Source organism: Mustelus asterias, chromosome 16, assembly GCF_964213995.1.
Source record: "Mustelus asterias chromosome 16, sMusAst1.hap1.1, whole genome shotgun sequence".
In the NCBI taxonomy this organism is placed as follows: domain Eukaryota; kingdom Metazoa; phylum Chordata; class Chondrichthyes; order Carcharhiniformes; family Triakidae; genus Mustelus; species Mustelus asterias.
In genome coordinates, this window is record NC_135816.1 from 13,864,679 (window position 1) to 13,880,283 (window position 15,605).

General features: G+C 47.6%; 1 protein-coding gene across 1 annotated transcript in view; it reads left to right on the forward strand.

Annotated features, from left to right (window-relative positions):
- The first annotated feature begins 3,030 nt into the window (after positions 1-3,030).
- Positions 3,031-15,605, forward strand: part of LOC144505671 (magnesium transporter NIPA2-like) — a 38,463-nt gene continuing 25,888 nt past the window's right edge. Inside the window, exons 1-3 of the mRNA XM_078231829.1 lie at positions 3,031-3,205; positions 5,377-5,619; positions 14,370-14,426. Of these exons, the coding sequence (XP_078087955.1) occupies positions 3,163-3,205; positions 5,377-5,619; positions 14,370-14,426 (343 nt within the window). The 5' untranslated portion in view covers positions 3,031-3,162. The remainder of the gene's footprint in view (positions 3,206-5,376; positions 5,620-14,369; positions 14,427-15,605) is intronic.

Sequence of the window (15,605 nt, forward strand, 5' to 3'; positions counted from 1 at the left end):
ACCCTATCTATACCCTTCATAATCTTGTATACCTCTATTAGATCTCCCCTCATTCTCCGTCTTTCCAAGGAGAACAACCCCAGTCTACCCAATCTCTCCTCATAGCTAAGACCCTCCATACCAGGCAACATCCTGGTAAACCTTCTCTGCACTCTCTCTAACGCCTCCACGTCCTTCTGGTAGTGCGGCGACCAGAACTGGACGCAGTACTCCAAATGTGGCCTAACCAGCATTCTATACAGCTGCATCATCAGACTCCAGCTTTTATACTCTATGGATTTACCTTGTATTAAGTTGATCTTTCTCTGCACCCTAGCTATGACTGTAACACTAGAACATAGAACATTACAGCGCAGTACAGGCCCTTCGGCCCTCGATGTTGCGCCGACCAGTGGTACCAATCTAAAGCCCCTCTAATCTACACTATTCCAATATCATCCATATGTTTATCCAATAACCACTTGAACGCTCTCAACGTTGACGAGTCCACCACTGCTGCAGGCAGAGCATTCCACGCCCTTACTACTCTCTGAGTAAAGAACCTACCTCTAACATCTGTCCTATATCTCTCACCCCTCAATTTAAAGCTATGTCCCCTCGTGCTAGCCAACACCATCCGAGGAAAAAGGCTCTCACTATCCACCCTATCTAATCCTCTGATCATCTTGTATGCCTCTATTAAGTCACCTCTTAACCTTCTCTCTAACGAAAACAACCTCAAGCCCCTCAGCCTTTCCTCATACGATTTTCCCACCATACCAGGCAACATCCTGGTAAATCTCCTCTGCACCCTTTCCAACATTTCCACATCTTTCCTATAATACGGCGACCAGAACTGTACGCAATACTCCAAATGCGGCTGCACCAGAGTTTTGTACAGTTGCAGCATGACCTCCTGGCTCCGAAACTCAATCCCTCTACCAATAAAAGCTAACACACCGTACGCCTTCTTAACAACCCTATCAACCTGGGTGCCAACTTTCAGGGATCTATGCACATGGACACCCAGATCCCTCTGTTCATCCACACTACCAAGTATCTTACCATTAGCCCAGTACTCTGTATTCCTGTTACTCCTTCCAAAGTGAATCACCTCACACTTTTCCGCATTAAACTCTATTTGCCATCTCTCAGCCCAGCTCTGCAGCTTATCTATGTCCCTCTGTAACCTGCCACTTCCCTCCGCACTGTCTACAACTCCACCGACTTTAGTGTCATCCGCAAATTTACTAATCCATCCTTCCACGCCCTCATCCAAGTCATTAATAAAAATGACAAACAGCAGTGGCCCCAAAACAGATCCTTGCGGTACACTACTAGTAACTGAACTCCAGGATGAACATTTCCCATCAACCACCACCCTTTGTTTTCTTACAACTAGCCAATTCCTGATCCAAACCACTAAATCACCCTCAATCCCATGTGTCCGTATTTTCTGCAAAAGCTTACCATGGGGAACCTTATCAAACGCTTTGCTGAAATCCATATACACCACATCAACCGCTTTACCCTCATCCACCTCTTTGGTCACCTTCTCAAAGAACTCAATAAGGTTTGTGAGGCACAACCTACCCTTCACAAAACTGTGTTGACTATCCCTAATCAAATTATTCCTTTCTAGGTGATTATAAATCCTATCTCTTATAATCCTTTCCAACACTTTGCCCACAACAAAAGTAAGGCTCACCGGTCTATAATTACCAGGGTTGTCCCTACTCCCCTTCTTGAACAAGGGGACAACATTTGCTATCCTCCAGTCTTCTGGCACTGTTCCTGTAGACAATGACGACACAAAGATCAAAGCCAAAGGCTCTGCAATCTCCTCTCTAGCCTCCCAGAGAATCCTAGGATAAATCCCATCTGGCCCAGGGGACTTATCTATTTTTACCCTTTCCAGAATTGCTAACACCTCCTCCTTATGAACATCAATCCCATCCAGTCCAACAGCCTGCATCTCAGTACTCCCCTCGACAACACTGTCCCTCTCCAGTGTGAATACCGACGAAAAATATTCATTTAGTGCCTCTCCTATCTCTTCAGACTCCACGCACAACTTCCCACTCCTGTCCTTGACTGGCCCTAATCTTACCCTAGTCATTCTTTTACTCCTGGCATACCTATAGAAAGCTTTAGGGTTTTCCTTGATCCTACCTGCCAAAGACTTCTCATGTCCCCTACATTCTGCACTCTCTCGTTTCCTTCTCTATGAACGGTGTGTTTTGTTTATATAGTGCGCAAGAAACAATACTTTTCACTGTATGTTAATACATGTGACAATAATAAGTCAAATCAAATCAAATCAAATCATACCCCTAGACCAATGAGCCAATTGTCAAACCCTTTTAAATCCTTCCCCTCTCACCTTAAACCTATGCCCCTCTAGTTTTGGACACCCCTAACCTGAGGAAAGAAGCTTGCTGTATTCACCTTATCAATGCCCTATCATGATTTTATAAATCTCTATAAGGTGCCTCTTAAATTTAAACTTCTAGAAACACTGACCTCCCCCGCCCCTCCCACTTAGCAACTGCAAATGTGACCCAGGGGTTAAAAAACAATCACCCAATGTGTGATCTGCGTTGTCCGAAGGAAACATTTTTAAAAAAATCTTTGTATTCGCATTTCCTCAGACCAGGACGGACTGAACATTTTATCTTCAGGGACAAAACCTAAAGTTGCTTTTCTGGTTATTCTCTCGGTATTGTGTTCTCCCCACGTAAAAGGCAGGCTTTTGTCAGCTGCAGAACCAGTTTGAAGGAAATTTGATGCCCTGTCCTCACTGAGAGTAAGAGTTTTAACAACACCAGGTTAAAGTCCAACAGGTTTATTTGGTAGCAATTTATTTGGTAGAAAATGGCATTTGCTACCAAATAAACCTTTTGGACTTTAACCTGGTGTTGTTGAAACTCTTACTGTGTTTACCCCCGTCCAACGCCAGCATCTACACATCACTCACTGAGAGTGTCAGCAGAAAGGAATCATGTTCCTTTAAGGAGGATGGCTGTGACACATCATCAGCAAAAAGGGGGAGGTGGTTCACTGGGCAGGTGAAGCACACAGGGAGAGAGAGAGAGAGAGTTCACAACAGCAGCTCTCGGGGACAAAGACTCAGCCTGTTGTCTGCTTCTGTTTTTATGAGAAGCTGTACAGAGGCTTTAAGCGATGGAAGGAGCCACCATCATGTCAGGACACAACTGCTCCAACGGTGAGTACAGCAACTCATGTAACACTTGTGTAAATCTCTGTCCAGGTCAGCCAATGTTGTGTGTGTGTTGTGTGTATGTGTGTTGGCAAGTTTTGTAGAGTTCTGAGAGCCGAGTGTCGGTTTGAGACCCTTCAAATTCTTGGATTTTTGGGCAGATTAGGCGTGGGGGAAAAGCTGGAAAATCTCAGCAGGGCTAAAACCATCTCCATTCGGAACTTCTGCTCACTCTATTTAAAGTTGTGCTGTTCCAAATTGATCAGGTTAACTGACACACAAAGTGATGATCGTTCTGGAGCCCCGAACAATTGAATCCAAACTTTTTGTTTGTCTTCTGTTTGGTGTTACAGTTTACACAGGAGGATGGAGGGATGAGACTGGGTGGGCAGGAGGGGGTAAATTGCCGGGGGAAGGGTTGGGGGGATGGTTGGTGGGATTTTATAGTCATGGGGGCTGAGACAAGTGCTGAACATTAATGAAAGCAACATTCTCGATCATTGCTATTAGCCAGGTCTATGGGACAAGAAGGTGAGAAGGTCACTAAATGGATGGGTTGAGCCCCCAATCAGGGCTGGGGAACGGTCTGGAGAAACATTCCTCCTCCCCTTCCCCCCCCCCCCCCCCCCCCCCCACCCCCATCTCCACCCAGGGGATAGGATTTCATCTTTGATTTGATTTGATTTATTATTGTCACATGTATTAACATACAGTGAAAAGTATTGTTTCTTGCGCGCTATACAGACAAAGCATACCATTCATAGAGAAGGAAACGAGAGAGTGCAGAATGTAGTGTTACAGTCATAGCTAGGGTGTAGAGAAAGATCAACTTAATGCAAGGTAAGTCCATTCAAAAGTCTGACAGCAGCAGGGAAGAAGCTGTTCTTGAGTCGGTTGGTACGTGACCTCAGACTTTTGTATCTTTTACCCGACGGAAGAAGGTGGAAGAGAGAATGTCCAGCAACCATTATGCTGGTTGCTTTGCCGAGGCAGCGGGAAGTGTAGGCAGAGTTAGTGGATGGGAGGCTGGTTTGCGTGATGGATTGGGCTACATTCACGACCTTTTTTAGTTTGTTGCGGTCTTGGGCAGAGCAGGAGCCAGAAAGAATGCTTTCTATGGTGCATCTGTAAAGGTTGGTGAGAGTCGTAGCTGACATGCCAAAATCCCTCAGTCTTCTGAGAAAGTAGAGGCGTTGGTGGGCTTTCTTGACTATAGTGTCAGCATGGAGGGACAAGGACAGGTTGTTGGTGATCTGGGCACCTAAAAACTTGAAGCTCTCGACCCTTTCTACTTCGTCCCCGTTGACATAGACAGGAGCATGTTCTCCTTTACGCTTCTTGAAGTCGATGACAATCTCCTTCGTTTTTGTTGGCATTGAGGGAGAGATTATTGTTGCCGCACCAGTTCACCAGATTCTCTATCTCATTCCTGTACTCTGTGTTGTCACTGTTTGAGATCCGACCCACTACGGTGGTGTTGTCAGCAAACTTGAAAATCGAATTGGAGGGGAATTTAGCCACACACTATGGTGTAAGGATGAATCCAGCAACTATGCCAATTAAAACAACCAGGAATAAAACAAAGATCAAAGAACAGTACAGCACAGGAACAGGCCCTTCTGCCCATCAGGCCTGCGCCAATCACGTTGTCCTGTCTAGACCAAACGCCTGTATCCCTCTATTCACCGTCTGTTCATCTATCCACACAAGTCTGAAATATCACTAACGTGTCTGCCTCAACCGCCTCACTTGGCAGTGCATTCCAGGCCCCCACCAACCTCTGTGTAAAAAAACATCCCCCGCACATCTCCACTGAACCTTCCCCCTCACCTTGAACTTGTGCCCCCTCATGATTATCATTTCTGCCCTGGGAAAAAGCTTCCAACTTTTCAATTGGAGGATGGCGGGGAAAAAAAACGCTACCAGTTGGTCTGGGAGGCACTGCCTGAAAGGATGGTGGAAGCATCAAATTCAAAATGAAATTAGATAAATACTTGGGAAATAAATATTTGCCAAGCTGGGGGGAGGGGAGAGGGGGGGAGTGGGGGAGGGGGTGAGGGGAGAGGGGGAGGGGGAGGGGGGTGGTTGGCTTGAGGATTCTTAAAATTAAGGTAGAAGTCTGAAAGAAACCCTCTCAGATTTGGCTTTCTCAACCATCCTTTTCTCTCTCACTACAGGGTCATATGTGACATTGGTGAGCCCTTCGACTTCCTGCGAGGCCTTGTGTCAGATTGTCCATGTGAAGGAGCTAGACAACTCTTCCCTCAATGCCTCTCTGGCACAGGAGCCAGCGGGGAGATCTCCTGATTTTTACATTGGTCTGGTCTTGGCTATCATCTCCAGCTGTCTAATCGGTATCAGTGTCATTCTCAAGAAGAAAGGCCTCCTGCGATTGGCTCAAGATGGCGGCACCAGAGCAGGTGAGGAGTTTTCTCATGGTTTTTGCTCTGTCCCCAGGACTGATGGAGGAAGATCCTCTCACTTCCATTAATTGGGTCATTACCCCTTCAATCAGCCATAGAAGGGTACACATGGGCCTTGTTTTCCAGCCTTGCTGGGACCATAACACAGAGAGCTGGCATTTGTATGGTATGGATCATCATGTCAAGTCATCCCAAAGTGACTCATGGAAATTATGTAGACGTTATAACATGTAGTCACTGTTATAGTGCAGGAAATGCAGCAACTAAATGATAAATGACCACAACATCTGAGTCATTTTAGTTGAGGGATAAATATTGGTTCTGAACACCAGGGAGAACGCTGCTGCTCTCCTCCAACACAGTGACTGTGGCTCTTTCACATCCATTTGATAAATTGAAGCAGTCTGCTCTAAAGTCTCCTCCCAAAGGTGGTCCCATCCAACAGTGCAGCACTCCCTCAGTACTGCCCCTCCGACAGTGCAGCACTCCCTCAGCACTGACCCTCTGACAGCGCGGCTCTCCCTCAGTACTGACCCTCTGACAGTGCAGCACTCCCTCAGTACTGACCCTCTGACAGTGCAGCACTCCCTCAGTACTGACCCTCTGACAGTGCAGCACTCCCTCAGTACTGACCCTCCGACAGTGCAGCACTCTCTCAGTACTGACCCTCTGTCAGTGCAGCACTCCCTCAGTACTGACCCTCTGACAGTGCAGCACTCCCTCAGTACTGACCCTCTGTCAGTGCAGCACTCCCTCAGTACTGACCCTCTGACAGTGCAGCACTCCCTCAGTACTGCCCCTCCGACAGTGCAGCACTCCCTCAGTACTGCCCCTCCGACAGTGCAGCACTCCCTCAGCACTGCCCCTCCGACAGTGCAGCACTCCCGCAGCACTGCCTCTCCGACAGTGCAGCACTCCCTCAGTACTACCCCTCCGACAGTGCAGCACTCCCTCAGTACTACCCCTCCGACAGTGCAGCACTCCCTCAGCACTGACCCTCTGACAGTGCAGCACTCCCTCAGTACTGACCCTCTGACAGTGCAGCACTCCCTCAGTACTGACCCTCTGGCAGTGCAGCACTCCCTCAGTACTGACCCTCTGACAGTGCAGCACTCCCTCAGTACTGACCCTCTGACAGTGCAGCACTCCCTCAGTACTGACCCTCTGACAGTGCAGCACTCCCTCAGTACTGACCCTCTGACAGTGCAGCACTCCCTCAGTACTGACCCTCTGACACTGCAGCACTCCCTCAGTCCTGACCCTCTGACAGGGCAGCACTCCCTCAGTACTGACCCTCTGACAGTGCAGCACTCCCTCAGTACTGACCCTCTGACAGTGCAGCACTCCCTCAGTACTGACCCTCTGGCAGTGCAGCACTCCCTCAGTACTGACCCTCTGACAGTGCAGCACTCCCTCAGTACTGACCCTCTGACAGTGCAGCACTCCCTCAGTACTGACCCTCTGACAGTGCAGCACTCCCTCAGTACTGACCCTCTGACAGTGCAGCACTCCCTCAGTACTGACCCTCTGACACTGCAGCACTCCCTCAGTCCTGACCCTCTGACAGGGCAGCACTCCCTCAGTACTGACCCTCTGACAGTGCAGCACTCCCTCAGTACTGACCCTTGGACAGTGCAGCACTCCCTCAGTACTGACCCTCTGACACTGCAGCACTCCCTCAGTCCTGACCCTCTGACAGGGCAGCACTCCCTCAGTACTGACCCTCTGACAGTGCAGCACTCCCTCAGTACTGACCCTTGGACAGTGCAGCACTCCCTCAGAACTGACCCTCTGACAGTGCAGCACTCCCTCAGTACTGACCCTCTGACACTGCAGCACTCCCTCAGTCCTGACCCTCTGACAGGGCAGCACTCCCTCAGTACTGACGCTCTGACAGTGCAGCACTCCCTCAGTACTGACCCTCTGACAGTGCAGCACTCCCTCAGTACTGAACCTCTGACAGTGCAGCACTCCCTCAGTACTGACCCTCTGACAGTGCAACATTCTGGAATGTGAGAGTAGATTATTGGCTCAAAGTCCACAAGTGCCACCCTGAGATCACACTCACTGAGGGATGGGGATAGGTCTGTGCCCAAGATCATCAATTCGATTTGCCAATATTCAGTCATGCTCCTGTATTCTTGGAGGTTTCCTTACGTGACCTCCTGTCCCCACACCCTCGCTACTGGCTGCCCATCACATCCATCCTGGTAGTGCCCTGCCTCCCCACAGTCAAGTGGAAAGTGAACAGACTTCTCATTATTCAACTTGATGATTCTTTACTGTTAGAAAAGCAAAATACTGCGGATGTTGGAATCTGAAACAAAAACAGAAAATGCTGGAAAATCTGAGCAGGTCTGACAGCACCTGTGGAGAGAGAATAGAGCCAACGTTTCGGGTCTGGATGACCCTACTTCAGAGTAAAAGACAAAGGAAATAAGACTCCTATTTTCTCTGACGAAGATTCTTTTTCTTTTGCTCTGACTCTTGATTCATTTGCTCTGACGAAGGGCCCATCCAGACTCGAAACGTTGGCTCGATTCTCTCCCCACGGATGCTGTCAGACCTAGAACATAGAACAGAGAACATTACAGCACAATACAGGCCCTTCAGCCCTCGATGTTGCGCCGACCTGTGAAACCAATCTAAAGCCCATCTAACCTACACTATTCCAATATCATCCATATGTTTATCCAATGACCATTTAAATGCCCTTAATGTTGGCGAGTCCACTACTGTTGCAGGCAGGCCTTTCCACGTCCTTACTACTCTCTGAGTAAAGAACCTACCTCTGACACCCTTCCTATATCTATCACCCCTCAATTTAAAGCTATGTCCCCTCATGCTAGCCATCACCATCCGAGGAAAAAGGCTCTCACTGTCCACCCTATCTAATCCTCTGATCATCTTATATGCCTCTATTAAGTCACCTCTTAACCTTCTTCTCCCTGACAAAAACAGCCTCAAGTCTCTCAGCCTTTCCTCATAAGACCTTCCCACCATACCAGGCAACATCCTGGTGAATCTCCTCTGCAACCTTTCCAATGCTTCCACATCCTTCCTATAATGCGGCGACCAGAACTGTACGCAATACTCCAAGTGCGGTCACACCAGAGTTTTGTACAGCTGCAACATGACCTCATGGCTCTGAAACTCAATCCCTCTACCAATAAAAGCTAACACACCGTACGCCTTCTTAACAACCCTATCAACCTGGGTGCCACCTTTCAGGGATCTATGCACATGGAAACCGAGATCTCTCTGCTCATCCACACTACCAAGTATCTTACCATTACCCCGGTACTCTGTATTCCTGTTACTCCTTCCAAAGTGAATCACCCTCACACTTTTCTGCATTAAACTCTATTTGCCACCTCTCAGCCCAGCTCTGCAGCTTATCTATGTCCCTCTGTAACCTGCAACATCCTTCCGCACTGTCCTCAACTCCGCCGACTTCAGTGTCATCCGCAAATTTACTAACCCATCCTTCCAAGCCCTCATCCACGTCATTTATAAAAATGACAAACAGCAGTGGCCCCAAAACAGATCCTTGCGATACACCACGAGTAACTGAACTCCAGGATGAACATTTCCCATCAACCACCACCCTCTGTCTTCTTACAGCTAGCCAATTCCTGATCCAAACTGCTAAATCACCCTCAATCCCATGCCTCCATATCTTCTGCAATAGTGGGGAACCTTATCAAACGCTTTACTGAAATCCATATACACCACATCAACTGCTTTACCCTCATCTTTGGTCACCTTCTCAAAGAACTCAATAAGGTTTGTGAGGCATGACCTACCCTTCACAAAACCGTGTTGACTATCCCTAATCAAATTATTCCTTACTCGATGATTATAAATCCTATCTCTTATAATCCTTTCCAAAACTTTGCCCACAACAGAAGTAAGGCTCACTGGTCTGTAATTACCAGGGTTGTCTCTACTCCCCTTCTTGAACAAGGGGACAACACTTGCTATCCTCCAGTCTTCTGGCACTATTCCTGTAGACAATGACGACATAAAGATCAAAGCCAAAGGCTCTGCAATCTCCTCCCTAGCCTCCCAGAGAATCCTAGGATAAATCCCATCCGGCCCAGGGGACTTATCTATTTTCACACTTTCCAGAATTGCTAACACCTCCTCCTTATGAACCTCAATCCCGTCTAGTCCAATAGCCTGTATCTCAGTATTCTCCTCGACAACGTTGTCTTTTTCCTGAGTGAATACTGACGAAAAATATTCATTTAGCGCCTCTCCTATCTCTTCAGACTCCACACACAACTTCCCAGTACTGTCCTTGACCGGCCCTAATCTTACCCTAGTCATTCTTTTATTCCTGACATACCTATAGAAAGCTTTAGGGTTTTCCTTGATCCTACCTGCCAAAGACCTCTCATGTCCCCTCCTGGCTCTTCTTAGCTCTCTCTTTAGGTCCTTCCTGGCTAACTCGTAACTCTCAAGCGCCCTAACTGAGCCTTCACATCTCATCTTTACATAAGTCTCCTTCTTCCTCTTCACAAGAGATTCAACTTCTTTAGTAAACCACCGTTCCCTCGCTCGACCTGCCTGACGGGGAGGTACATACTTATCAAGGACACGCAGTAGCTGTTCCTTGAACAAGCTCCACATTTCAATTGTGCCCATCCCCTGCAGTTTCCTTCCACATCCTATGCATCCTAAATCACGCCTAATCGCATCATAATTTCCTTTCCCCCAGCTATAACTCTTGCCCTTCGGTATATACCTATCCCTTTCCATTGCTAAAGCAAACGTAACCGAATTGTGGTCACTATCACCAAAGTGTTCACCTACCTCCAAATCTAACACCTGGCCTGGTTCATTACCCAGTACCAAATCGCCTCTTGTTGGCCTATCTACCTGCTGATATTTTCCGGCATTTTCTGTTGTTGTGACATGAGGAGAGCTGGCAAAATGGAAGTTAACGGGATTTTGAGAGTACTCTCCATTAGCACAAAGGAAATGGTTTGTGTTTGTTGGAGGCCAATTGTCTTCCCCCCTCCCAAGGCATCACTGCAGGAGTTTCTCATGATGGTGTCCTAGGTCCAACCATCTTCAGCTGCTTCCATAACTGACCTCCCTCCAGGAAGTGGGGGATGTTTGCTGATGATTGCAGACTGTTCAGTGCCATTTGAACCTCCTCAGTTGATGGAGTCGTCCATGCCTGTACGTAGCAAGATCTGGATAACATTCAGCCTTGGCCTCAGAAATGATAATTAGTATGCACTGCACACAACAGCAAGATAATGAGCATTGTTACAAATTCAATTGACTGTGTATCTGGATGTTAAACTTTCAGTCTGTGTACAATTGAGGTACTGAGTGTTCCAATGCTTGTTTCATTGGTGGCTAGTAACATGGATGGGACTATCTTGAGCGTTTTGATAGGTCCTCAGATCAGTTCAAGAGTCAGCAAACAGCAATTGGCTGTCAGTTTTTGGGACAGTCAGGAGCAGGGGGCAGAAACTCCAGCAGTAAAAGCGCTACTGTTCGCTCAAAAGAGCTGAGAAGAGAGGGGAAACCATAGGATGGGGAAAAAAGAGCTGAATTCCAGAGGTGAGGTGAGAGTGACAGTTCTTGACATCAAGGCTGCATTTGACGGGTGTGGCCCTGGCAAAAGTGGAATCAATGGGTATCAGGGGGCAAACTCTCCGTTGGTTGGAGTCATGCCTGGCACATAGAAAGGTGGTTGTGGTTGTAGAGGGTCAGTCATCTCAGCTCCAGGGCATCACTGCAGGAGTCCCTCGGGGTAGTGTCCTAGGCCCAACCATCTTCCGCTGCTTCATTCAATGACCTTCCCTCCATCATAAGGTTAGAAGTGGGGATGTTCGCCGATGATTGCACAATGTTCAGCACCACCTATGACCCCTCAGATTCTGAAGCAGTCCATGTTCAAATGCAACAAGATCTGGATAATATCCAGGCTTGGGCTGACAAGTGGAAAGTAACATTCGTGCCACACAAATGCCAGGCAATGACCATCACCAATAAGCGACACTCTAACCACCATCCCCTGAAATTCAATGGTGTAACCATCACTGAATCCCCCACTGTCAACATCCATTGACCAGAAACTCAACTGGACTCACCACATAAACACAGTGGCTACAAGAGCAGGTCAGAGGCTAGGAATACTGCGGCGAGTAACTCACCTCCTGACTCCCCAGAGCCTATCCACCATCCACAAGGCACAAGTCAGGGGCGTGATGGAATACTCTCCACTTGCCTGGATGGATACAGCTCCAACAACACTCAAAAATCTTGACATCATCCAAGACAAAGCAGCCCGCTTGATTGGCACCACATCCACCACCGACGCTCAGTAGCAGCAGTGTGCACTATCTACAAGATGCACTGCAGCAATTCACCAAAGATCCTTAGGCAGCACCTTCGAAACCCACGACCACTTCCATCTAGAAGGAGAAGGGCAGCAGATAAATGGGAGCACCACCACCTGCAATTTCCCCTCCAAACCTAGGTATCTATTGTAAATTGTTTTATCTTTCTGAACCTGCCTGGTGAATTTAGCTTTTTGTTTGTTCAAAACCCATGGAATCTTGTGGCTTTATTCCAAAAGAAGGTGTCTTGAATCTTAAAGTTTAAGTTTATTTATTAGTGTCACAAGTAGACTTCCATTAACACTGCAGTGAAGTTACTGTGAAAATCCCCTAGTTGCCACACTTCGGCGCCTGTTCAGGTACACCAAGGGACCCGGGTTCAATTCCGCCATCGGGTCACTGTCTGTGTGGAGTTTGCACATTCTCCCCGCGTCTGTGTGGATTTTCTCCGGGTGCTCCGGTTTCCTCCCACACTCCAAAGATGTGCGGGTTAGGTTGATTGGCCATTCTAAATTGACCCTAGTGTCAGGGAATTAACAGAGTAAATGTGTGGGGTTGTGGGAGTGGGGCCTGGGTGGGACTGTGGTCAGTGCAGACTCGATGGGCCAAATGGCCTCCTTCTGCACTGTAGGGATTCTATAGATTTAGCTTGGCCAATGCACCTAACCAACACATCTTTCAGACTGTGGGAGGAAACTGGAGCACCCGGAGGAAACCCACGCAGACACGGGTGAGAACATACAGACTCCACACAGTCGCCCAAGTCGGGAATTAAACCCAGGTCCGTGGGGTTGTGAGGCAGCAGTGCTAACCACTGTGCCACCGTGCTGCCCCTAACTACTTTAAACAAAACATTATTGGTTCCTAACAAGATCTATTCCCTGACCTGGGGTCTGGTCAAGTATTGTAATACCATCACCAACAAGGGAAAATTTAACCATCTACCTTGGATATCCAATGGCATTACCATTGCTGAATACTCCACCAGAAACATCCTGCGTGTTGCCATTGAACAGAAACTTAACTGGATCAGTCACATAAATACATCAGGAGCCGGTTAGAGGCTGGCCATTCAGTGACAAGCCAGCTCAGGACTCCCCAAAGTGTTTCCACCATCTATAGTGTGCAAAGCTAAAGTTAATTTATTAGTCACAAGTAGGCTCACATTAACACTGCAAAGAAGTTACTGTGAAATTCCCCTAGTCGCCACACTCCGGCACCTGTTCGGGTGAATGCATCTAACCAGCACGTCTTTCAGATTGTGGGAGGAAACCGGAGCACCCGGAGGAAACCCACGCAGACACGGGGAGAATGTGCAAACTCCACACAGACAGTGACCCAAGCCGGGAATCGAACCCGGGTCCCTGGCGCTGTGAGGCAGCAATGCTAACCACTGTGCCGCCAGTGTCGCAAGTCAGGAGTGTGATGGAATACTTTCTACTTGCCTGGACAAGCGTTGCTCCAACAACACTCCAGAAATTAGACACCATCTAGGACAAAATGGCTTGCCTAATTGGCATCCCATCCTTCACCTTAAAGATTCACTTGCTCCACCACCGACGCACCATAGCTATGGTGTGTATTATCCACAAGATGCACTGAAGCAACTTGTCCATGCTTCTTCACCCGATCTCCCAAACGCCCGACTCTATCACCTAGAAGGTCAAGGCAGCAGAAACAGAGGAAAAGCAACATCAGCACCAAGTTTCCCTCTCTCGTTGCGCACCATCCTGACTTGGATGCATATCATTATTCTTTCAGCATTGCTAAATCAAAGACTTGAAATTCCCTTCCGAACACCACATGAACTGTAGCGGTTCAAGAAGGCAGATCATCTTCTCGAGGGCAATTAGGAATGGGCAATAAATGCGGGCGTAGTCAGTGTTATCCAAATTTAATGAACAAATTTTTTAAATGTCCTTCCCTCACATCTCTTTTTACAGAAAGTTGACAAAACACATATTTGTTTAATATCCTGATGTTTTCTTCCTCAAATGTGTCCAGGAGATTAATCTGTCATTCCTGAGTTAGCGTAGAGTGATTCATCACAGAACTGGCCCATTGTTGGGAAATCTTTTTTTTTCCTGAACTCAAAAAGCATCTTTCATCACCTCCGAACATCCCAAATTGCTCTACAGCCAATGACGTGTAGTCACTATTGTAATGTAGGAAAATGCTGTAACCAATTTGCGCCCAGCAAGCTCCCGGAATCAACAATGACCAGATTAGTAATGTGGATCTGGGGATAAATATTAGCAGATTCACAAGAGTTCCTTAATCAAGAGGAGGCTGTCTCTGGATTGCTATTTTTTCAGCTCCAGAATCCACAGTTGTGTAAACATTGTGCCTTGACATTGTGTTTGGCTTTCTTGTTGTCTGTTCTAGGGGACGGTGGCCATGGTTACCTGAAGGATTGGATGTGGTGGGCTGGCCTTCTAACAAGTAAGTAACAAGCCTAGAGAATGGGTGACCGCAGCTTCAGTGTTTGCAGAAATAGGAGAAGGCCATATTCTGTTCAGGAACATGTCCCAGTATGGAATCAGGAACTGTTGAGCTTATTATTCCATTAATTCTCAGGTATTTCTGTTTGAATGCAAACATGTACAATGCTTCATATTGTACTTTAATGCTAAAGAGATGTTGTAGAATTGTCCAAGTCTTCTGGTCTCCGGATTGTCGGAAACACGACCCACAATCTTCATCGGGATAGAAACATAGAAACATAGAAAAACTACAGCACAAAACAGGCCCTTCGGCAACACAAGTTGTGCCGAACATATCCCTACCTTTTAGGCCTACCGATAACCCTCCATCCTATTAAGTCCCATGTACTCATCCAGGAGTCTCTTAAAAGACCCTATTGAGTTTGCCTCCACCACCACTGACGGCAGCCGATTCCACTCGCCCACCACCCTCTGTGTGAAAAACGTCCCCCTAACATTTCCCCTGTACCTACCCCCCAGCACCTTAAACCTGTGTCCTCTCGTAGCAGCCATTTCCACCCTGGGAAAAAGCCTCTGAGAGTTCACCCGATCTATGCCTCTCAACATCTTATATACCTCTATTAGGTCCCCTCTCATCCTATGTCTCTCCAAGGAGAAAAGGCCGAGCTCCCTCAGCCTATCCTCATAAGGCATGCCACTCAATCCAGGCAACATCCTTGTAAATCTCCTCTGCACCCTTTCAATCTTTTCCACATCCTTCCTGTAATGAGGCGACCAGAACTGAGCACAGTACTCCAAGTGGAGTCTGACGAGGGTCTTATATAGCTGCATCATTATCCCCGGACTCCTAAACTCAATCCCTCGATTGATAAAGGCCAGCACATCATACGCCTTCTTAAGCACCTCCTCCACCTGCGGGGTCGATTTTAGAGTCCTATGGACTCGGACCCCAAGGTCCTTCTGATCCTGTACAGTACTAAGAGTCTTTCCCTTTATATTGTACTCCTTCATCCCATTTGAGCTACCAAAATGGACCACGACGCATTTATCTGGGTTGAAGTCCATCTGCCACTTGTCTGCCCAGTCTTGCATCCTATCTATGTCCCTCTGTAACTTCTGACATCCCTCCAGACTATCCACAACCCCACCAACCTTTGTGTCATCGGCAAACCTATCA